The sequence below is a fragment of the Eretmochelys imbricata genome, chromosome 8 (assembly GCF_965152235.1).
Source record: "Eretmochelys imbricata isolate rEreImb1 chromosome 8, rEreImb1.hap1, whole genome shotgun sequence".
Classification (NCBI taxonomy): Eukaryota; Metazoa; Chordata; order Testudines; family Cheloniidae; genus Eretmochelys; species Eretmochelys imbricata.
Window position 1 is genome coordinate 93,006,249 of NC_135579.1, and position 24,346 is coordinate 93,030,594.

General features: G+C 40.1%; 1 protein-coding gene across 9 annotated transcripts in view; it reads right to left on the reverse strand.

The window, feature by feature from the left end:
• The window catches only part of FGGY (FGGY carbohydrate kinase domain containing), a 261,928-nt gene that overhangs the window by 78,043 nt on the left and 159,539 nt on the right, over nt 1–24,346 (reverse strand). For all 9 annotated transcript variants that reach the window (XM_077823941.1, XM_077823939.1, XM_077823938.1 and 6 more), the window contains 2 exons: nt 17,724–17,852; nt 4,880–4,983 (listed from right to left, as the gene is read on the reverse strand). In XM_077823941.1, coding sequence (XP_077680067.1) covers nt 4,880–4,983; nt 17,724–17,852 — 233 coding nt within the window. The remainder of the gene's footprint in view (nt 1–4,879; nt 4,984–17,723; nt 17,853–24,346) is intronic.

The following is a 24,346-nucleotide window of genomic DNA, read 5'->3' on the forward strand; positions in this document are numbered from 1 at the left end:
CAGATTATTCAGGACTAAAGTTGCCATATTATTGAAGTCAGGTGTACACTGCACACACATACTACCCCTGCAAAATTGGTTCTTTCGGGTGTGCACAAGTCAGGTGACTCAGTACCTAACTACCCCCATGTGTGCGCACCATTTACTCACATTTACTTGTCCAAGCTGGTGGAGTCAAAACTGACATAGGAGTAACAGAGGGGCAAAAAGAGAGAAAAATCAATCTGATCCAGAAAGGAAACTTCTTGACTGCCACAAATCAGAAGCATTGTCTCCAGAGAAGCCAACACAAGTTGGACAGGAAGTTACAAAAACATCATGGGGGTCAAGTCACCTTAAAGAAAACCTGAATAGGAAAGGACACCATACCTTGTGTATTTGGGATTCAACCTGCCAGAAAATTCAGATCTCCCCTAACCCATATTAAGAAGAATTAGAGGCCAGAAAATGCTTCCCACTAAAAATGTCTCTGGAAACTTTCTTTGGCTGTGAATCCACAAAGATGTGCATAGTGGAATGGCTGTTTTGGGAAGTAGGGAAGGCAGAACACTGCTCTCTGGCCAAACTTAGCACGAAACAAAAGGCACAAATCGCCTATACATATTTTATGAGCAGGGCTGTTTTATGTAAATATCTCAAGACCTTCATTTAGTATGACTACATGGCGTATATTCTGTATTCATGGGACTTCTGGCCACATGCGAACACTGTTAAAAATGACAGTGAATAGTTTTGAAGATTTCAAGTTTGTAGCATTTTTTCTCTGAACAGCTTTTGAATACATTTGTCTGACTGTACACAGCACAACCAGTTCTATGTCAGTAATGAGATACTTTCCCCTGTAAATTATATTGAAAATACGCGCCATTATTATTTATATAGCAGTGGTGACAGATGCCCCAGCCAGGACTGGGGGCCCATTGTGTTAGCACTGGAGAAACAGACATGAAGGTGTGTGCCTCTCTATCCCAAACAGCTTACCATCTAAGAAACATATTACTTCAAGGAGCAGGTTGTTTACTTATTTATGTTTTATTTAAATGAATTTGGGGCTCATGAAAAATGATAGCTGGACAGCTCTGGAGACTGCATGACTCTCATCCACTGGACAGAGGCAGCAGCGGTTCAAGCCTCCTCTCACAGCCCTGCTGTGAAGAACATGGGAAATATATTTATTTATTTTTATGACTATGTGTACCTCTGTTTATTTGTCTACCATTGCACTGATGGCCACCAAGGATCAAAGAGTTAATTCGGTCCTCGTTTTACATGTCTACAGGAAGGCAGCCAATGGCTTTAGATAACCCCAGTAACCAGTACTTAGGGGGACAATACAGGTGTCAATTCCTACCAAGGCTACCCCTGACAATGTTGGGGCTTCAGGGGGAATGACTGCAACAAAGGACTTTTGGAACTGTTCAAAAGCTGAGCCGCAGATGACAAAGGGGAAGAGGCAGTGTCTGGAGGGAAGCCAACAATACTCCATTCCCACGTATGTGTAGTCTGTTGTTGTTTTAAACCTTTTCTTTCTGATTGCTATGTTCCTACATATAAATAAATAGTACTTTGATTTGAAGAAGCTGTCCTGAGACGTTGCAGTTGCTGAAGGGAAGTCTCTTGTGGGTGTCAAAACCTGTCAGGCCTGCTAAGAAAACATGATTGGAGAACAGGGGAGCTGTAGCCTGGGGACCTGGTCTGAAAGTGGGTGAATTGTGGGAATCCACCCTGAGAGAAGTGCAGGGACTCTGTCACTTGAAAGGGGTGGGGAGCCAATCAGGAGCCATGAGGCTGTTGCCTATCAGACCTTTTGGGGCAGGACTTTCTGTGGTCTATGTCCACAGTGGGTCATGGGTAGTGAGGTGCACGGTGGTTATAGCTGCCGCTGGGTGGCAACATGGAAGTGTCTCTACCTAGCAATTCTGAGTTGAACCCCTTACTGGTAGCCACAGAGACAGATGAAAAGTACAGCTAATCCTGTAACCGTGACACCTGGCAATGAGTGGCAACCCTGACACGAAGAAACCACCTCTGAAGATAAAAGGATAACTCATTTGCCATACCAACTGAGAATGGGCTTCTGCTTAGATTTACTTTCAGAGTAGGCAGCTGAGGGTTGTGTGATGTGAATAATTGTCCAGACTGGCCAAATACTTCTTTTACAAAGGCCACGGACCAGACTTTAAATGATAGTGACTTTTGGTGACTACTAACCTAGAACTGGATTTGAACCAATCCACTAATTAGTTATGAAACTCTTTGACCCATTGCTTGACCCATCCAAGTCTCTCAGTGGAAACAGTCTTACAAAGTGGCCTGGAAGTTTGAATGCCCAAGAAAGGCAGTAGTTAATTCCAAAAATATAACCTCATTTGAAGAAAAAAAAAAGGGGGGGGGTATTTTACCACAAATGAAACTATTATATCCATCAGAAAAATTATGTTCAACATTTGTAACTTTTAAAATATCAAAGGGATGATTAGCAAAGTCTTTTGTTCAAATTCTTTTGATTCCTTGAGGTAATGAAAACAGGGTCATGGAGCTTCTCGGTAAGTTTAAAGTAAATGCCCTTCGCAAGCAATATCTAATTCTCTGATTCATGGAACATTCAGCCTAGGTAATGGCAATACTATATCCATACACATATACCACCAAAAGCACTCATATCAGTGCCAAAAGAAAAAATAATAATCCAGCAGATGATTTTGAACAGTTTCCTGTAAGAGCCCTGAAAGGAATCCACTGCCCAACTGCCACACTTTAACCCTGCTTTCTGTTTTCTAGATTCTTCCTGACCGTTGGCTCTTTCGTTCGCCAGAACCACAACAAAGGACGGTGTTGAGTTTCCACACAGACCATTTTCTCTCTCTCTCTTCTCTGATCATCTCACAAAGGTATTATTGTTGCTGGCTTACTTGGGCTCCATGCACCTGAGGCAGATCAAAGCCACTCTATAATGCCAGCCTGACCACACAGGTCTCTCTCCCACTGCATTAAATTAAACCTGATGATTAATCTCTATTGCCCTGCGGGTCCCTCGGTACAAAGAGAGAGAGAGAGAAAAAAAACATATTTCTAACAAAACATGAGTATAATAAACTTCCATATTATTGCCCTAATTAAAAAAAGGTACAGCTAATTTCAACCAACTGCAACTGAATATATGTTTCATTAAAAATACACAGAATTGCCCCATGTACTCTATATTCACTTGGTACCGTATAAGCAGATAGAGATAAAGGACACTTAAACCAAAGGCCTTCCATAGATTTGATCCAGAACAGCTTAGAATTTGCTTGTTGTCTGTTGATTGGAAATTGTGGTGCCTTTAACGTTGAAAAAAACAAAACACAAAAAACAAGCAAACAAAAAAACCCCACATCAAAACCCTAAAACCAAAACAAACACCTGGGAGAAGGGGGGAAATAAATACTCAGTAAATGCTGAGTTCTTACATTTAAATGAAAACCAGCTTAAGTTTCTCCAAGAACCACAGAAAATGCCTATTCCCACGTTGGGTCTCAAGCCACTATCAATATCAATTGGGGCTTCTCTATACTAGAAAATTCTGCCCTTTAACTATACTGCTATGGTTAAAATGGCAAACTCGCTCCCCTGATTCCACCCCCAGTGTGGATGCAGTTATACCAGTATACAAGTTTGCGAAGCAAAGTAAGCTTTATTTTGGCACCTGCATATCAGTATAACTGCATCTCCCAAGGCTTATACCTATATAACTATATCAGTAAAAAAAAAAACCCCACACCCTTAACCAACACAGTCATCCCAGTATAGCTTTCTAGGTGTAGACCAGGGTTAAGGATGGTGGGATTTTAGCCCTAAAATCCTGATTTAACACGGAATTTAAACGTGCTTAAGTACATAATTAAATCCCATTGACTTCAAGTATTTGCTAAATGCCTTGGCTTAATAGGGACAAGATTACTGGCATGCTTAAAATTAAGCACATACTTAAGTCCTTTGCTGAACTGGGGCATAACTAACAAGGTGACTGCCTTATTAACATGCTGCTATCGTGCCCTATTCCATGAATACACAGCATAAGGACAAGATATAGGCACCTCTATTAAGTGTAGTAAAGACATTATTTAACAGTAGCTCCCTCTTTTCACAATATGAAATGCCTTTCCTTGACAGCAAAACCTCTACCCACCCCCACCCCAAGTTATAATCAGTCTAAATTTAAGATCATAATGAGTTTTAAATAAAAAATATGGCAGAAAAAGGTACTTATCTAAATGGAATAGCTTTCAGACTCATACATTTTAATTAGGTATAAATTTCCAAAGCAGACACTAAATTTTAATTGTAACCTAAGGAAAAGCTTTTTCGTTAATTCGCTGGGAAAAATTAACAAAGCAAAAATTGCTTATCGGGGTTTTTTGGAAGTCATCATACATATCATAATTCTATATAGATCACTGCAGCTCTCAGAAGGAGATGGATTTATATTGATTGAGTGAGGAGGTGGGGGAGAAGGGCTGCTAGAGAACACACACTACTTCTCTGAAGACGCTACTTCGGAACACATTAGTGACATGCTTGTCATGGATAACTCAAATTCAGAGTCTTCAGCTCCGATTTCACGCTGCTCTCTTTAAGCTTCTGCAGCATTGTGTTAGACTTTGCTTTTGCACTTCATGTCAGGGTTTTTCCCCCAGTATTGATTTCCACTACTATGAAAGCTCCTGGTTGCTAGCAAATGCATAATATGTAATTAAAATCTGAAAGTAAAGATAAAAACCACACCAGCATAACAAAAAAGGGGTATGTGTGTGTGACGGGAAAATAAAGTGTAATTTCTTTTCAGAGACATTAGCTACTATACAAAGCTATAACGGTGACTGTGTAGACAACCTACCCCCATGTGACAGGAAGATGTTCCACAGATCACAGCAAGCCGGGATGTAACTGGCTGATTTTCACAGGGCAGGTTATGTCCTTTCACATCTGCTCCAATCACTCCTATTAAAAAAAATCTTATCTTAAAAAACAACCCAACCTTCCATAAAATAGAGTTTTTTAGTATTTGAATGTTTGCATAGGATCCCACACTGCATATAGGTCAGACCAGTTTCACAATTAGAAAGGGCTATTCCTGTCTGGTGACTGTGGATACTGTTTTATTGACAAGATAAGGATGTTCCAAATGCATGGGGCATTACACAGATCAATTACTCTCCTCTATACCCATTATTATTATTTTATTTATATTCCAGCAGAGCCAGGAGGCCTCAACAGTAACCATGGCCCCATTGTACCAGGCATCATATAAATGTGTAGAAAAAGACAACCCCTGTACTGAAGAGTTTACTGTTTCAATAGCCTAAATAGAGAAAAGATGAAAAAATAAAAGAAAAATATCAGCATCAGCCCTGTTTTACAGATGAAGAACTGAAATGCAAAGAGACTAAGGTCATACAGGAAGTTTGTGGAAAAGCTGGGAATTTAACCCTAATCTCCTGAATCACAGGCAAGTGCCTTAATGTTTTCTTGCTTTGTCCCACAACTATGGCATCTACTGTCCGACCGCCATGCAGGGTATTTGGGTGTGTACCTCCCAATAGCACTGATCAGAGCCTAGGCACATTTGAAAATCCTACTCAGTACCAATCTGCATCTTCAGGCACCTAAATACCTTTAAAAACCTGACCCTAAATCCCTGTGTACATATAGTGTAAATGCAGAATCCCATTTGAACCAAGAAATGTACACGTGGCAGATGACGCCGAGATTATGTCTGTGGTATTCTGTACACATATGGGATTCATTTATTCGTACGGATAAACAGAATCCTCAAAGTGTTGGTGCTACCTATCATGCTTTATTATTTACCGGCCCAGACAGTGACATGCCACACTACACGTTAAGGATTTTGTGTAGTTTAGTCTAACAGGTAGTTTCCTGAAGTAAGAAGTACTATAGTTAGAACTATTAGAGGGCATTCAAAAGACTATCCATCCACTACAGCATACAAATCTAGTCAGGTGTGACTTGTCAGTGCAACAGGTAGAAATTTATTTGTATGTCTCCCATCATGTTACTAAGTCTCATGGTTCAATAACTGTTAAACATTAAGAAAATGTGTATCACTTCAGCAGAAATCTTGGCCCTATTGACGTCAGAAGGAATTTTCCCATCGATTTCAGTGGGGCCAGAACATTACTGTTAGTGTTTATGCCAAATTTACCGTCAGTGAGGTCTTGAAAAGTCCTACTTGTGATTGACTGAAGTGAGATAACATTAATTATAGCATATTATAATTATAATGAATAAAAAACATTAACTATATTAATATAAACTGGAATCTCCAAGAATTAAATATTAATCTTTAATTAAGTATTACGTCATATAATGAAATCTCCAAGAATACATCCAACCAAAATTGGCAACCCTAATTATAACACAGAATTATAATGAAGATCAAGCCATTTAATTCAGTTCTTAGGACAATTTAAGTGCTGTTATGAATAGTTTTTATGTTTATTTTAGTCAAAATCTGTAGTATACTAGGACAGCCTCATGAGAGACACAATTTCTTTTGTGAAGGTCCCCAAAGGACAGACTTAAAACTGCAAACTTTAGTACCATACAAAACAATATGACACTCAGTATCAAATGGCAGGAAACACTTAGCAGTCATAATTTCAGGTTTTTTTCCACAGTAACAAAGTATTTAAGATATTGTACAATGAGAGATCTGCAATGCTGGAGCCTGTTTTAATGGAGCAGGTAGTTTATTCCAGCTTTTTGAGGTCACAGCCTCAAGAGCCAGACCTCCCATACTCAGTTTTAACTCTAGGCACTTTAAAATTAATAGACTAGGTCGAATGAAGGGCATATATCTATTCAGCTTCCAGTTTTCAGCTTTTTAGTAACAGATTTCAGATGCACTAGCTTGGAAGCTACTCAAGACCTCTGTAGCAGTAAATATCAAATAACTCTTCATCTCCTTCCTACCCCACTCTCAGACTTCAAAGCTGTCATAGATTCCAGGGCTCCAAACATCCAAAAATATTTTATACCTAGCCAAATGCAGAAATGGATGGTGTGTCAAAATTTACTAGCTACGAAAACTAAATGTCCACCATGTCACCAGGGTTCAGTCTGCATGCTGAGAAAGGGCTGTTTTTACCATTCTATCTTTGTGGACTATTTTTGATACACTCGGTAAGAATGTATTTCAGTGGAACAATTATGACATCCAATGGAAATTAATGTACAACTGGTTAATCTAAAGCAGTGGTTCTCAAACTTTTGTACTGGTGACCCCTTTCACATAGCAAGCCTCTGAGTATGACCACTCCCCCTTTATGAATTAAAAACTCTTTAAAATATATTTAACACCATCATAAATGCTGGAGGCAAAGCAGGGTTTGGGATAGAGGCTGGCAGCTCGCGACCCCCTGAGGGGTCCCAATTCCCAGTTTGAGAACCGCTGATCTAGAGCATGCAGATGTTCTAGGGCATAGCCTCTATACACTCTGTACCTCTCAACAAGTCAGTGAATGACAAAAACAGGGGGGAAATGCCTCAAACATGTGACATCACATTTTTAATACATGGCAACTTTTCATTAACTAGAGCAGTTAACTATTCTGAGTATTTCTTGGTTTAAATTTACCATATCGCAGATGTTTTCTCTCTTTTCCCTGCATTTTCTTTCCTCTGTATATTTTTCTTCAGTATTTTTCTACTTTTAAAATAACAGCTGCGTATTTTAATCTGACACCATCCTTTTTTCCCTCACTTTCATCAGAATTTATTTTCAGTGGAAACCTTCAATTTCCCCCTTGTTTTCTTATTTCCTCTCCTCTCCTTCCACCACCATTTTTCCTTAGGCTTTTATTTCCTGAACTTTATGATTAAAGAAGATGGAAAGAAGGGGTGGAAGGGAGGCAGGAGTTCTCACACCACCATGGAAAAAGGCGAGATCACCCTCTACTCTGGTTACCCTCTTCTCAAGTGCACTCTTATGCTCTCCCTCTCTTCCCTGTTCTCCCCTCTGCACGCTCTCTCTCTTCAATCCAAATCTTTCTTATTTCATCTTCTTCTCTACCAGCCCCCTTTTTGGCAACCCATCCCAGAGCAGATTTACAGCTCACAAGATTCTCTCCTCCTACAACCTCCTTTCAGCTCTCCTAGATTGGCACTCAATTTGTCCTAGTGTTGCAGTGACTCTCCCTGCTACTGCCATGCATCAGCCTCCCTCTACCATAGAGATACACCCCTTTTCCAAGACATCGCCTTTGTAACAGTGCTGCCTGTACAGCACCAACCAGGGAAAACATACAGAGAGATCCATGTGACTGGTTCTCCAGCATAAGCAGTCAAATGTCACCCACTAGATTTCCCTGTTCCTGCTCAATGTGCAAAGCCACAGCAGGGAATCTGTGACAGGTAGAGTTCCTTTGTGGGAATATGGAGGCATTGTGGAAAATGGTGCCTGAACCGAAAATTTTAAGATATGAAACGTTTCAGAGTAACAGCCGTGTTAGTCTGTATTCGCAAAAAGAAAAGGAGTACTTGTGGCACCTTAGAGACTAACCAATTTATTTGAGCATGAGCTTTCGTGAGCTACAGCTCACTTCATCAGATGTATACCGTGGAAACTGCAGCAGACTTTATATATACACAGAGAATATGAAACAATACCTCCTCCCACCCCACTGTCCTGCTGGTAATAGCTTATCTAAAGTAATCGTCAGGTTAGGCCATTTCCAGCACAAATCCAGGTTTTCTCACCCTCCACCCCCCCACACAAATTCACTCTCCTGCTGGTGATAGCCCATCCAAAGTGACAACTCTTTACACAATGTGCATGATAATGAAGTTAGGCCATTTCCTGCACAAATCCAGGTTCTCTCACTCCCTCACCCCCCTCCAAAAACCACCCCCATACACACACAGACTCACTCTCCTGCTGGTAATAGCTCGTCCAAACTGACCACTCTCCAAGTTTAAATCCAAGTTAAACCAGAACATCTGGGGGGAGGGGAGGGGTAGGAAAAAACAAGAGGAAATAGGCTACCTTGCATAATGACTTAGCCACTCCCAGTCTCTATTTAAGCCTAAATTAATAGTATCCAATTTGCAAATGAATTCCAATTCAGCAGTTTCTCGCTGGAGTCTGGATTTGAAGTTTTTTTGTTTTAAGATAGCGACCTTCATGTCTGTGATTGCGTGACCAGAGAGATTGAAGTGTTCTCCGACTGGTTTATGAATGTTATAATTCTTGACATATATATATATCTTACTTTAGATAAGCTATTACCAGCAGGACAGTGGGGTGGGAGGAGGTATTGTTTCATATTCTCTGTGTATATATAAAGTCTGCTGCAGTTTCCACGGTATACATCTGATGAAGTGAGCTGTAGCTCACGAAAGCTCATGCTCAAATAAATTGGTTAGTCTCTAAGGTGCCACAAGTACTCCTTTTCTTTTTAAGATATGAAACGTTATTTCCCATCCACATTTATTCACTGATATGCCATGTGGCTGGCAGTGTCTATAACAAGAGCTGTTCATTCCTCTTTATATGAATTAGCACTATGTCATCAGGCCAGCTTTCAGTATAATTTTCCCCCACACATAATCAATATCTTGTTGATTTCAAAGGATCACTTAATACTGGAAAGGCTGGGCCTTTAGTGCCATTTTGTTAAGATTCAAACTTCAAACTATAAAGAGGTTGTGTGCAGCAAATTATTCTCTATGTTTAAATAAATGCATTAGTTTAACATATACAATATGAAGTATGAAGAGATGATGAAGAGAAGGAGAAAGTCACTGGCTAAATGTTCATGATTTAAGCCTTACAAAGGCCTTCGGTGATACATGTTTACAGCATAAGATCAAAGTGTATATTTTATGTCCTAAAAGAAAGGATATTTTGTTACACAAATCTATATTTTATTTAGTGAATGGTATACATTTTAATAAACCTAAGCAAATGGAATGTAAAAAAAAATGAGATTACAGGCCTGACTTTGAAAAGTGGTCTCTAATTTTGCTGGCACAATTTTGCTTATATTTAGGGTGAAATTTTTGATCCACCCTAATCTGGGCCTTGATTTTCAAAAGCACAAAATTGCAAGGGCAAGTAACCATTCTGCACACAGTTTTGTGCACCCTTAATACATCTCACTTAGCCACTAAGACACTGATTTCCACAACCTTTGGACATTTAAGTGGCTTAAACTGTAGGTGCTAACGATTGTGGGGACAGAAAAATCACCTACATTTATTGCACTGACAACTTGAGCTTGCAAAAATGCCATCCACTTTCTGAAAATCTGACTCTTATTTGTTTTGTAGCATTGTATATGAAAACTGCAAGGGTAGAAGCATGTGTGTTTCCATGAAAATTAGGTCTGTTGGTGTGTTTTGAAGTGTTGAAATTTGTGTACCAAATATTCATCTACCTCCACAAAAATAAGTTGTGGAAATATTTCTCACAGTTCAATATGCATTTGTTTATAAGATAGTTCTTAGCAATGTGATTCAATGTGAGATTATACATTATCATGTATATTCTACAACATGAGTACATTAAGTCCTTCTACTGAAAAATATGCTGATTTTCCCTGACTTGTTTTAAAACACCCACCCACCCACACAGTGAGACCAATTGGTTTCCTAGCCAGAGTACAAATGCTCTGATTAAATGATTAAATATGTTCAATACAAACTATAATAATATGTACAGTATATGGATAATCTAGGAGAAACAACAAATTGAAAATCATAAGAAATGCTAAAATAGTACCTTCTGTTTACAAAATATTAATTTGGTACTTTTTAGTTTTGACCAGTGTGTTTAATAAACTATCAGGAAATGAGAGAAGTCCACAAACTAGAGAGGCAGTGTGGTTCACTGCATGGGGCACCAGACTAGGATTAGGTTTAGGACACCTAGATTCTGTTCCTAGCTCTGCCACTGATTTGCTGTGTGATCTTGGACAAGATGCTTCACCTCTCTGTGCCTCTGTTTCCCCAACCAACACTTTGTGCATTTGTGTGTAGTTAGAATGCAAGTTCTTTGGAAGACTTTCTCTCTATGGGTCTTCACAGCGCCTGGCATGTGGAGCCCCAATCTCCGTTAGATCTCTAGATGCTATGCTAGTACAAATAAATAACAACAAATTCTCTCCTATGGTTCAATCTACGGTAGTTCACTGATTTACAAGAATTCCCAGCATTTCTGACACCAGTGGGACAGCTAGGATCAGATCTACCTTCAGAATTTGTTTACTGAATGACACAAAAGAATAACCAAGGGTTAACAGCATGCCAAATTTAACAAGGAAAGAAGAAAACAGCTGAAAAGATTTCTAGTGCTCCCAGCATTCGGTCTGCCATCTCCACATCTCTGCAATAAACCCACACATAGGGATATCTCCATGCTTTAATACAGAAACAGGCTGACTTTGAAAACAGAATCTTGCTGGATTAATAATAAAACACATTAAAACAAACACATTGTACGTGTGTGAGAGAGACTTTCAAACCTTGAAGTTAGCTGTGGTTGGAATCCTGAAAACCGGGTGCCTAATTAAAAAAAACAACAATCTAAATTCATACCAAGATCTTAAGGGCCAGATTTACAAAGGTGTTTTACACACTAAAGATGCAGATAGACACCTACAGGAATATACAAAATTGCCTGTACAGATTAGGCACCTCTCTCTCATTGAAAGACAATGGGAGCTAGGCATTCTCTTAGGTACTCATCCTATTATGTGCCTATCTGCATCTTTAGGTGTCTAAATACTTTTATAAATAACAATATCTGGCTCTTACATAGCACTTCTCAGTAGTTCCCAAAGGGCTTCACAATCTTTAATGTGTTTATCCTTGCAATACCCCTGTAAGTTATTAATATCCCCATTTTACAGATGGGGAACAGAGGCAGAGAGAGGTTAAATGATATGCCCATGATTGCACAGGAAGTTTATGGTGGAGCAGGGAACTCAACCTGCATTTCCCAACTCCTAAGCTAGTGCCTAACCATCCTTCTGGCCCTACGTCAAAGAGGCTTAATTTTCAGAGGTGATAATGAACACCTCTGAGAACAGGTCTCCATGAACACCTCAGACATATCCTGTGTGACCTGCAGATGCAATGCTTGGCAGGAGAGTCCTCCACAAAATGATGCCTTCAAACTGATATTAATTTACAGCATGATGGTTAACAGGAAATTTAGTATTGTAGAGCTTTGTACGCTATCATTCTGGGAAAGTGTCAGTCCTGTGTCCCAGCCAGGACAAGAGATAAGTTTTGACTCCCCATCACCCAAGACCGGGGAAACATACCATCATGCTTTTGAAGGGCTCAAAAAAGGAAATTCAGGTAACAGGAAATTTCCCCACCCGACTATCCAGCTCCAAGCTGATCATAACTGATTAAAATTAAAAGGATTAACCACTGGCTACCTGATTGGTCTCAAAATGTAACTCAAAACAGAGAATCATCATTGAGTGGGTGTGTTTCTAGAGGGGTCCCAAATGGATTGGTTCTTGGCCCTATGCTACTTTAACATTTTTATCGATGATGTGGAAGAAAACGTAGTCATCACTGATACATTTTGCAGATGACAAAAACATTGTGGGAGTGGTAAATAATGAAAAGGACAAGTCACTGATTCAGAGTGATCTTGATCGCTTGGCCAGCTGGGCACAAGCAAATAAGATTTGTTTTAATACAGCTAAAAGTAAATGTCCACATCTAGGAACAAAGAATATAGGCCATACTTACAAGATGGGGGACTCTATCCTGGGAACTAGTGACTCTGAAAGGGATTCAGGGGTCATGGCGGATAATCAGTTGAACATGAGCTCCCAGTGTGATGCTAGGTTTCAGAGTAACAGCCATGTTAGTCTGTATTCGCAATATATACTTATATATACAATGTATACTTGTATGCCACAAGTACTCCTTTTCTTTCAGCGTGATGCTGTGGCCAAAAGGACTAATGAGAGCCTTGGATGCATAAACAGGGGAACCTGAAGTAGGAATAGACAGGTTACTTTACCTCTCTATTTGGCAGTGATGTAAGAGCTGCTGGAATATTGTGTCCAGTTCTGGTATTCGCAGTTCATGAAGGATGTTGTTAAATTGGAGAGGGTTCAGAGAACAGCCACAAGAATAATTAAGATTGGAAAACATGCTTAATATAGACTCAAGGAATTCAATCTTTTTAAAAAGTTTAACAAAGAGAAAGTTAAGGGATCACTTGATCACTGCCTATAAGGGCTTGTCTACGCAGACCAGCAATGCAGGGCTGTGATTTCTAAAGGGCACCGACATGTTGCATACTAACTGGCCTGTGTGTGAACTAAAAGTTCTCTAGTACAAATTAATGTAAAACAGTTTGAAAGAACATTTTTCCTGGGTTACAAGGATCCAAGATTAAGTACCCAGTTCGCAGGCGTTGAGCTAATCAGGGGGGAGCTTACAATAGCTCCTCTCCCACACCCATCAAACTCTATTTTCATCCTGGTCCCTGCATCTACCTCCCACTGGGGCTGCACAGACTGCAGGAATTAGTCCATCCCTAGGGCTGCAGTAGCTCAAGCAGGGAAATAGAGAAAAGGATCAGGACCAGGTGGCTTTGTTTTAGTAAAAACAAGAAAGGAAAACCAGTTTCTCTAGGGTAGTGTCAGGAATGAGAGCCTCCAGCTGCACCTGCCCAGCCACCAGGCAGCCAATGATAGTAGCTGGGCCACAGCAGAACCACCTGATTGGATAAGACAGAGAGGAAGCTTGCTCTTAAGCTAGGCATCTGCATAGGCTTGGTGGCTACTCAATGCACACAGCTGTGGATGCTCTGCTTCCCTGTGCTTGCCTCACTCCAAGCCCTGCTCCAGCCTTGACCCTACCCTGTATCCAGCCTCATTCCAGTTTAGATCATGCCCCACACCCTGCATTATTCTAGTCCTGTTCCAATCCTGCCCCTACTTGTAACCAGCCCTGCTCCTGCCTTTCCATTTTCCAGGTAATCTGGTTCTGACTCTTGGCTCCAATTTCTGGATCTGACTCTGTTTTGAATCTTGGCTCTGACCTCCTGCTTTGACCACTAGACCTGATGCCTACTCCAACTACTAGGCATGACTGCCTATGACCAGTCTCTTGACAGGCAGGAGTCACTGAGAGGCTCTTTCTCCAAGCTCCACCACTCACCCACTTCACAAACCGGATGGCAGTATCTCCAGACAGATGGGCCTCCATTCAACTCTATGAAAAAGCACCAAATTGTAGCTGTTGGCCAAGAACAATGCTCTTTGGGCTGCACAGTTCAGTTTTTCCTCAGCAGTTAACCCACTGGGACATCAAGGAAGCATTGGGCATGCTCATGCCTCCCTTGACATAGTCCACCAGACTCAATTGCTGGCAGTTGGACATAAGAAGTATAAAAACTCTGCATCACAGGGGCATTTTTGTAAACGCTGGTAAATTCAAAGTTTAAAGAGCAAAACTGTCCTTTCAGAATGACAAGGTGGAGCAAGACACAGAGATCCTTTGTTTTCCCTACATGCTTGAAGCTCCCACTATAAACTCTATGCACGTAGGGAAGCACAGAAACTTGAAATCTTGTGCCATACGGTTCTCAGAGAACAATTTTTGCCCTAACGTCAGACGTTGCTGTCTTCCTTTTTCCTAATTCCAAAGATCACAAATCTTTTTCAACAACCAGATGATGGCGGAGCTCTAAGTCTAAAAACTATTAGTGATAAAAAGCAGCTGGAAGGAAAATGATAAATAAAGCATAGTGGGCAAATTCATCCCTTGAGTAGTTCTGCTGAAGTCTGCATGAGGGACGACCTATTGTTGGACAGGTAGGTAGTACACAGTAAATGGCATATGGATGACATTCATTAAAGGTGAAATGGAAAACTTTCAAAAGCAAAATAAAATACGCCTTCCCCCAAATCAGTACAAAAAAGTATGTGGGCTTCAAAATTTCAAATGCATTTCATTTTTAAAGATGTCTGAAAATAATTTCTACCAATACTTTCACTAAACTGCAAGCCCAGAATTAAGCATCCTGAACTTTCCTTGCAAGAGCTGAGTGGAGCTTTGTGAAGCTTGGTGTTTTCATTTCGCAAGGGAGTATGCCAGCCTATTCCCTTTTCTTTCTGATGGGTTTCACATCAAAACCATGCAAAACTGAAGAGACTTAGACACCTCTGATGTGTAAACAGCAATTATTCCAGATTTGCTCGAAAGGTTTATAAGCCTTCTGGCAAATCTGGGCTAGATTTTTAAGTTTGTTTTCAAACTCAAAGCTAAAGACCAGTGAAAACCAAAAGCCTTCAGACTGAATCTAGATTTCATGTACTCTCAAAGTTCAGGAGTGCTCAACTGAAAGTCGATTATATGGGTAACGAATGACTGACACCAGATTAGATTTTTCATAGCTAGATTCCATTTTTGTAGGTACAAACTGTGGATGCTATTGCACCAACTGTTATTTGGCAATGTAGGTAACACACACCTTACTTGTCGATAAAGTCTGTAGCATATCCACTGTAGGAGGAGATCTTTTGTGCTCATTTACTATCTTAATGGCCTGTGTTGATTTTAATTTCCCTTATCTATCTATGCTATTTATAAGGCACTTGCCATCACCCAACCTTACTGGTTTTATTTTATTTGGTTCATTTGCTTCCTCCCATCTCCATCTTATTCTCTGCTCTTCTGTAATTCATGGAGTTATATTTTTTGTTTGTTGGTGTCTCTTGACACCTCCTCTGTTGCACCCATTCCCTCTGGCACCTTGTGTGGAACATCAAAACAAAATATGAGATCTATTTAGATTTACTTTAAGAGGGGGGGAAAAGACAGAAAAGTACCTGATCCCATCAAAAGCAGTTATCAGAGACAGATAAAAATCAAACATTAAAAACGTAGCCCATCAAACGTTCAAAAGTTGTTACCCACAATCAGTGGAAAAATAAGCAAATGTAGAAAGTACCACAATGCAGCAATAGTGAAAACTGGTGCTTTTTTGGCTAACTTTATTCCAACTAGAACTGGTCAAAAATTTTTCTGACAGAATACTTGTCTGTTGGAAAATGCTGATTCAACTAAATTTAATTTTTTTGAGAGAACATCTTGATTTCATCAAAATTTTCAACAGGAAAATATAGATTTGTTTTGATAAGGTCAAATGGTTTTGTTTCAACATATTATAAACTAAAAATACAATAAAAATTAGAATTGAAACAATATTTCAACCTGATCAAAACATTAATTTTGATGACATTAAAACAAAATATTTTTTGTTTTTCAAAAAAAATCAAGATTTTAAACTCTTCGTCCTGACTTCTGAAAAAACCCAACATTGAAATCTTGGAATTTCCCATAGGATGGAAATTCCAGTTTTCAAACCATTCTAATTTTAACCTTTTGTCTGCTATTTTAAATCAATTACACCCATATCCTAATATAGCAAGCAGTTTTAGTGCTACGTCCCACATTGGGTTAGTATAAAGGAAATGTACAAAGGTCTCTATTACATTATTTAAACAGAGGGAGATTACCCCTACCAATGGGGAGATATGGGGCTGAACCATTTTTAAGTCAACCTAAACTCAGCCAATGAAGTACGATAATGCACATCCAACAGCTCTATGGAGTCTCAAAGTAAAAGCTTTTTTAAAATGTACCCGTAAAACCTTGAACCTTTTAACTATTTTAGCACCAAAACAGTTTGTTCCTCATTTATGCTTTATACAGGATATCTATTAACAGACCCAGCTTCCTTTGTTTTTTAGGCTACTGTTTTTATCCTAAACTCTGTTAGTTTCATTGATACCTAATCCTCACAAATTCCCCCTGCCCCTGCCTCCTTTCATCTGTCCCTTGTGTCCTATTGACACCTAAACAGTCAACTGCCTCGGGCAGACTCTGTCTGCTTTGTTATTTGTCTGTACAGGGCGTAGCACAAGGGGGCCTCATCCCTGCATGGTAGTCAGAGGTGGTACGGTATGAACCATACTCACAATAATTCTAGTCTCAATTTCTCAGCATTTACAGATGAAGGAGATAGCCGTTTGTTTGCCAGAAGCTGGGAATGGGCTACAGGGGATGGATCACTTGATGACATGTGATGAAATGTTTTTCCTCAGAAACTTTACAACTTTTGAGTTTAAATATTTTTTGTTAAATTAGGGAAATATTAGCAAAATTTTTTGAAACATTTCTATTTTCATAGATTTTAAGGCCAGAAGGAACCCTTATGGTCATCTAGTCTGAACTCCTGCATAGCACAGGCCTGAGAGATTCCTGCATCAGGCCCATGATTTTTGGCTGAGCACTTTACTTTGTACTTGGGGTGTTTTTTTCCTAATGTGTTGAGAAATGGGAAGCTCAGTGGGAGTGCCAGACTCTCAGCCCCTGAGAATTAGGTCCTTTGTGTCTCAAATAGAGAATCTGAAAATGGAGGCAACAAAAATTAGTGGACACTTTTGAAAATTTCAAATTGATTTTAGTGATGTTTACACACACTCGTTTTTGTAAGTAATTTATGAAGTTTTTTTTAAGTGTGCTACTTGATAAGAATAGGTCTTTCAGCACAAGGCAACATGCTGCTTGGTTACCTGTGTTTGTAGAAAATGGGGCTCTGGGAGAAGGGTATTTCACATAAATATTTAATTTCAATAATATCCCTGTTTCCGAGAACAGTAAATATGTAAGAATACCTAGTCCTCCAGCATGTGCATCAATGAGAGATGCTGCTACTGCAGTTCCTTCAGCAAGACCGAGGTCTTTTGCAGCCTCTGGCGTTAGGCCATTTCCAACAGAAGCTCCAGGAGACAGGACTTGGTTTCCTGAGCAGACACAAATAAAACCAAACACCCATCAGTTTGATAAACAGAAAAGCAAACATGCATTTTCCTGAAAAAGCGCCTTTTCCCACCGCTGTTTAATGTAGTATCCATCAAAAAAGTGCATTAAAAACTCCATTTACTTACCAAATACCAATTGCACTGTATGTATATTAAACACACAACTGTGCTGGATCATGCTGCTCATAAGAGTTTAAAAACTGATAACTAGTCAATGCCCAGTATAGCGATGTGAAACAGCTTTTATTATAACCCATAAAAATTCCATTTAACATGGTGTGATCTTTTTACTAGGTACGTAAACAAACACCCAGGCTCACACTTTACTTTGTAGCCGCTGACTATATAGCTGCAGAAATAAAGGTATTTTAGAAATTAGATATCTTGGGGCAGATTCACTTGTTCTGTTGCAAACAAGTGAAAACTGCACCTCCTGCACCAGCTTGGCCCAGAGGTGTTTTCATCTCCACTCTCCTTCAGGAGTTCCATCAGACAAGTGGTGCCTTTAATGTGCATTAGCGCCTCTGTAGGAGCTAGCAGAGGCTGTTCAGGGGAACCATTAAATCAGTGAAACCCTGCCACTCTACCTACATTTCCTCCCTGGCTAAGACCACCCACTTCTGCAGTGGAGGGTACATTGAACCACCACAGACTACCCTCCCTGACCCGTCGAGCATTCTGCAACAGGGCCTTTCTGCCACGTTCTGTGCCACCCCACTGGAGGGAATCTGAGCTTTTTTCCCCAAACGGAAAGATTATTTTAACAACTAATCAACTATGATAAAGATAGGGATAGGCCCAAGCTATGAAGATGGGATCCAAGTCCAGACACTTTGGAGTTCAGGTGGTTTGGTTCAGGCCCATCTCCATATAAAAGTTTTTTCCCTGGAGTGGCGCTAGAGTATAGCTAGATACAAAGCAGTAAGACAGGACTGACAGCTCCTAGAATCCACACCTCTTTATTCATCCACAGGTTAGATGGATGAGGCACACAAAGTCACAGTGGGAGCTTCCACACACTTCCTTGCCAATGCCTTGGCTCTAACTCAGAAACTCCAAATTCATTCAATAGGGCTTATCTTTAAAACTTGCTTAGTTCAACAAATCTTTGGGGCAGAGTTGGCACAATTTCTGTTTACAGTAAAAGATAGTTCTATTTTCACAGTGGGTTTTCATGAGAATGCATTATATTTCCAATTGATTCGGATGTGGTAAACTCCACTTGCTGCACAGTACATATTAGTGAACATGAATAGCCTATGATAAGAATGGTCAAGAACACAATATTGTTAATGAGGATAACCTTAATGACAGAAGCTGTAGTCATTTGCTGTTGGATGAAAAGAAAGTGATGAAATTCACAAGCGGAGAATCATAGAAATGTCAGGCTAGACCATTCCTAACAGGTGAATGTCTAAACTGTTCTTAAAGACCTCCAATGATGGGGATTCCACAATCTCTCTTGGAAGACTATTTACTATGCATAGAGTTGGAAAGTTTTTCCTAATACCCAACCTAAATCTCCCTTGCTGCAGATTAAAACCATTACTTCTTGTCCTACAAATTCCAAAGACGTGGAGAACAACTGACCACAATCCTCTTTATAACAACTCTTAACGTATCTGAAGACTGTTATAAGGTCCCCGCATAGTCTTCTTTCCTCAAGACTAAAACTGTTTTTTTGTTTAATTTTTCCTCATAGGTCAGGTTTTCTAACCCTTTTATCATCCCTGTTGCACTTCTCTGGACTCTCTCAAATTTGTCCATATGTTTCCAAAAATGTGGCCTCCAGAACTGGGAACCGGTGCCAGGTAGAGTGGGACAATTATCTCGTATGTCATACATACAAGAGCCTGTTAATACACCCCAGTGTGATTAGTGTTTTTCACAATTGCATCGCATTATTGACTCATGTTCACTTTGTGGTGGGCCTTCAAATCTTAGTATATAGCAGTCATGAAAGACATCTGGCTTTGCTGCTGCTGCCTTTTTTTTTTTAAAACACGGTATCCAACTGCCTTATCAGAAATCACCTACAAATCAAATGTGTAATGTATTTTGAGATTAAACAGGCTTCCCCTGCCCCCAAACACATAGCTTCTGGGTGTTAAATCATCAGCCAGGCTGTGAAACACTCAGCGACATAGGTGCCCATGCTCTCCCCTTCAAAGTTTCATGCTTGAGTTAGTCTGCAGATCATATTGTGAATTTAAAATCCAAGTATATGGATCACCAAAAGGTTTCCAACTAGCTCATTCAACTCATGATACTAGTAACCAAAAGTGACCATTTCCACCTCTTGGTGGCTTATATGAAATGAATTGCTGGTCTCCTCCAATTCCTAGAGGACAAGTGCCAATATTTTATTGCTTATAAGCTCAGAAAAATCATGCTCAACTTTCCAAGTATATCACGTGTTCACCTCTTTTAATAAAGTTAGACAGCAAGATGTTTCTATTTCAGAACAGTGTCATTAAAAAAATAAAGACATCGGAGAGCAAGACCAGAGCTACCTTGCAGCTAGGAGGAGGTTCAAGGAAGTTCATGCAGCTACAACCACAGCTTTTGCTTCAGAATCAGCTACACCTCCTTAATGTGCACAGCTAGCTCATTTTGTACATCCAGCCTTGGATGAAATTATTTTGATGGAAAATCTTTCACCACTCACTCCCACAGCAGATTTGTTTTTTTCAGTCTGAATGGTCGAGTATTGTAACATGTAATTATTAAGTGATTAGAGTCCATTCTAAAGACCAGGGCTACTATTAGACAATATCTTTTCTTACCAGTTATTCAATTACTGTATCTACAACTAATGAGCTTTTAGGGAACAATTTTAGAGATACAGATAATCCTCTTTCCTGATGTAAGCAGTAGAAAATGATCATGTGGATTTCTTTGAAACAGAAAGCTCATTAGAAGGGTCTACATTATGGTCTTCCCCTTTGGAGTGGAGTGTGTGGAGGTGGGTTTGTTGTGAATTTCAGATACAGTCATTTTGTGTTTTAGAAAAAAAGCACTAAACACACAGCATGCCCAGGTGGTTTTAGAAGTCAGAGTAAGCAAGAATAATTCTTCCCTAACTGAAGCCACTTCCTGACAGCATCAGAGATCTGCTCATATCACTCCCACATTGCCAGTTCTGCTGGAGTCTGATTTTAGGCATAGCCCGTGGCATGACCTAGGAAGAACAAGTGAAAGACCAACTTGAGAAGCAATCCCACTCTAAAATGCTGAGCAAGTGGATCCAGCAGTGCAGCTCCCACTGTCTCCCACTCTTGGGGGGAAGGGCAATAAGAAGCCATTCAGAAACACATGCCAAACACACGTTGGGGAATGAAGAGAACAGAGTGCTCTGGGGCTACAGGAATAAGATGAATGGAGACCCCTTTCCTCCTGCCAGCTAGGAGAGAGGTAAGGGAGGCAACAATTTCCTTCCTCTCCATCAGCCACGAGAGGAGAGAGAGTCTCCTTCTCCTCATCAAGCAGTTAGGAGAAGAGAAAAATTCCTCTCTTCCACCCAGCAGCAAGAAGACAGAGGCAAGGATGAGACGAAAGAGGCTGGAGAGAAAATGTTCCTCCAGAACAGCAAGAAGGATGATGGGCCAAGAAAGAAAGCATCCCCCTGGTCATCCAGCAGCTGGGTGACAGACAGTGAGTGTGGTAATGAGGGAATGTTGCATTTTCCCCTCCACCTCAACCCCTAGGCCTTAGAGATCAGTGAAGCATAGTGAGCTACACCCACAGAGCCCTGTCTACATAGTGTGTCTGGGTGCAAGCGAAACAGGATCCCTGTGGCCATGACTTTATCCCTCAAAGTGGAATTTACTTTCCCACCCATGCACCTGCAAGTGGGTGTGGAATGGGCAGAGCCTTGACTCTACCCCCAATATGCAGGGAGGTGAGATGGAATGGTGACCCATGTGCTCACAATAACTGAGAAGTTAGAAAAATCAGCTCAGCATCTATGTACATAGAATTTGGAATGGCAAGGATCCATAACTGTGAAGTAAAACACACAAGGAATAAGAGCACAATGGTCACAGTTAAGTAAACATTTACCAACAGATACCACCCAGTCACCATGCTTATCTCCCATTCTAAGCACAAGGTGTAAGGAGGTATCTCAAACACAACCAGTGTGGGGTAACCCCTGAAAATACTGATTTTTTAAAGGTGGTAACTGTGTAAGGCACAGACAATAGGTGTGGGCTTTCCATTGAAATAAAGACACTAGCCACAAGGAGGAATGATGTTGACTCCTACAAGAGCAATACAGCAAGGTACACACTGGCTTAGGAAGCGAAGAAGTATTACCGCAAGAGTAAAAGTGCTAAACAACCACATATTTCTAATCCAACAACAGGTAAAACCTTTCAGCGAGGCAAAGGAAACAAATTGTCAGAGTGGAAGAGAGGGAGATGAGAACTCTGCAAACAGAGGTAGGCAGTGAGAGTACTGTGTCCTCTGAGTCTTTCCAAAGAGACTGCATACAGTCTTTGGTTTAAAGTAATCACTTGTGCAAATCATCTGCCTCTTGTAAAATTAAGCCTAACACAACAGACCCATAATTATTTCAAGGCAAAGAACTTTCTCTTTAACATTCATACAACTGTTCCACAAAGACACACAGAGCCCTTCTCAGTGCACTGCCTTGATTCACATTTTTATTTTGAACAAGATAGCTCATTTTTAGCAGGGTTTTTTTCCTCCTGTAGAGCAGAAAGTTTACAAAAGGAAAAAGCCGTTTGAAGCCTTTCCTCCTCTTTTATCCTTCCTTGAAGACTAACTCTGGAATTTGCTACGATCTAGTTTTGTTTAAAGAATTTATGTGGTACCAATGACCCACCACCTTTTTAGGCAGTTGCCACAGCAACTACTTATTTACCAGACGCAATACATGAAGCAGACAATACGTCTTCAGTCCACTTTAGTAAGCAAAATGTACATTGCGGAATCTTACTAATATTTAACAGAAACAGACTTTTTAGTGCTTACCAGTCTTTTGAAAAATAACAAAAGGAAAGCACAGCAGGGGACCTCAGCTAACTCAGCTCTTACACATTCACTCATTTAAGAGCAGCTTTTAACCTGCAGAACTCAGTTGTATTTTGTGTTTAATTGTATTTGGCTGCATAACTGAGAAAAAAAATACAAGCATAAAAAACCGAAAGGAGAAGTTTCCTTTCTCTATTAACTTTATACCTGAAGACTTAAAGAGCTACATTTCATCTGGTGTTAACTCCACTGACTTCGGAGATGAATCTGGCCAAAGGACTGTTCTGCCTCAACTTTGGACCCCAGTAGACTGGAATTTCCAAATGATGTTCATTGAAAAACAATCAGTAAAATGTAGTGATCTTTCCTTGAAATAATAATACATATCTCTTACCTAGCACTTTTCGTCAGTAGATCTCAAAGCACTTCACACTCTTTCATGTATTTATCCTTACAACAACACTGTGAGGTAGGGAAGTGTTCTTATCCCCATTTTGATTTATTTTTACAGTGGGGAACTCAGGCAAAGAGACACTAAATGACTTGGGCAAGGTCACACAGGAAGACGGTGATGGAGCTGAGAATTGAACCTAGGTCTCCTAAGTGCTAGGCAGGAGCCCAAATGACTGATCAATCAGGAAAGTTACATGTTAAATAAAAGGGTGCACAAGCACAGTGTCAAAGGACATAGGACCTTCATAAAGAACGCTATCTTCTATTCACATAGATCCTACTACACTTAAACTATGGGCTTACTCCTGGCCCATGTTTGGTAGAGTATTACTCAGATTGCAGGCTCTTTGGGGCAAGGATTATCTTTTTTGTTCTGTGTTTGTACCAAAGGGGCACTCAGACAGCTAGGTAAACATCTGAATAAATAGTCTCAACTTTTTTGCAATACCCACCCACATTTACCTAATGCACAGTACGTACACCAGACTTCACCCTATTAATCCAGACGTAGAAAAGGTATATATATTAAGGTGACTGTTTAAGAATTGTTAAATGCAGCGGATGAGGACAAAAGGGAATAGGATGCAGTGGACTGGAGAAATGGATAATGCCAGAAAATACCACCTAATTTTCATGCTTATTTAGAAGCGAAGGGTCCATTAGTTAGCCTATGCCGACATTTAAAATTAATGTCTTTTACCATAATGTTCTTAATGAGTGGACATCTGTCTAGAGCTGGTTAGGAATTTTCCCTTCCAATTTTTTAAAATGGAAAATGCAGTTTCTGCAAAATTTAAGTTTTCTTTGGGAAGGTTCTAATTTTCAACTGTCCAGCAGGAAAACTGTCAATTCAGCATGAATCTGCGTCTGCCTGAGCTGCCCCGGTACCTTATGGAAGTTGTAGTTTGGGATGTCTCATGCCTCCATTCTCCCCTATGGGCCAGGTCTCTGGCTGGACTACATCTCAGCTCAGCTACTACAGTAATGGCATTGGCAAAGTCAGATGACCTACAGGGACACCAGAC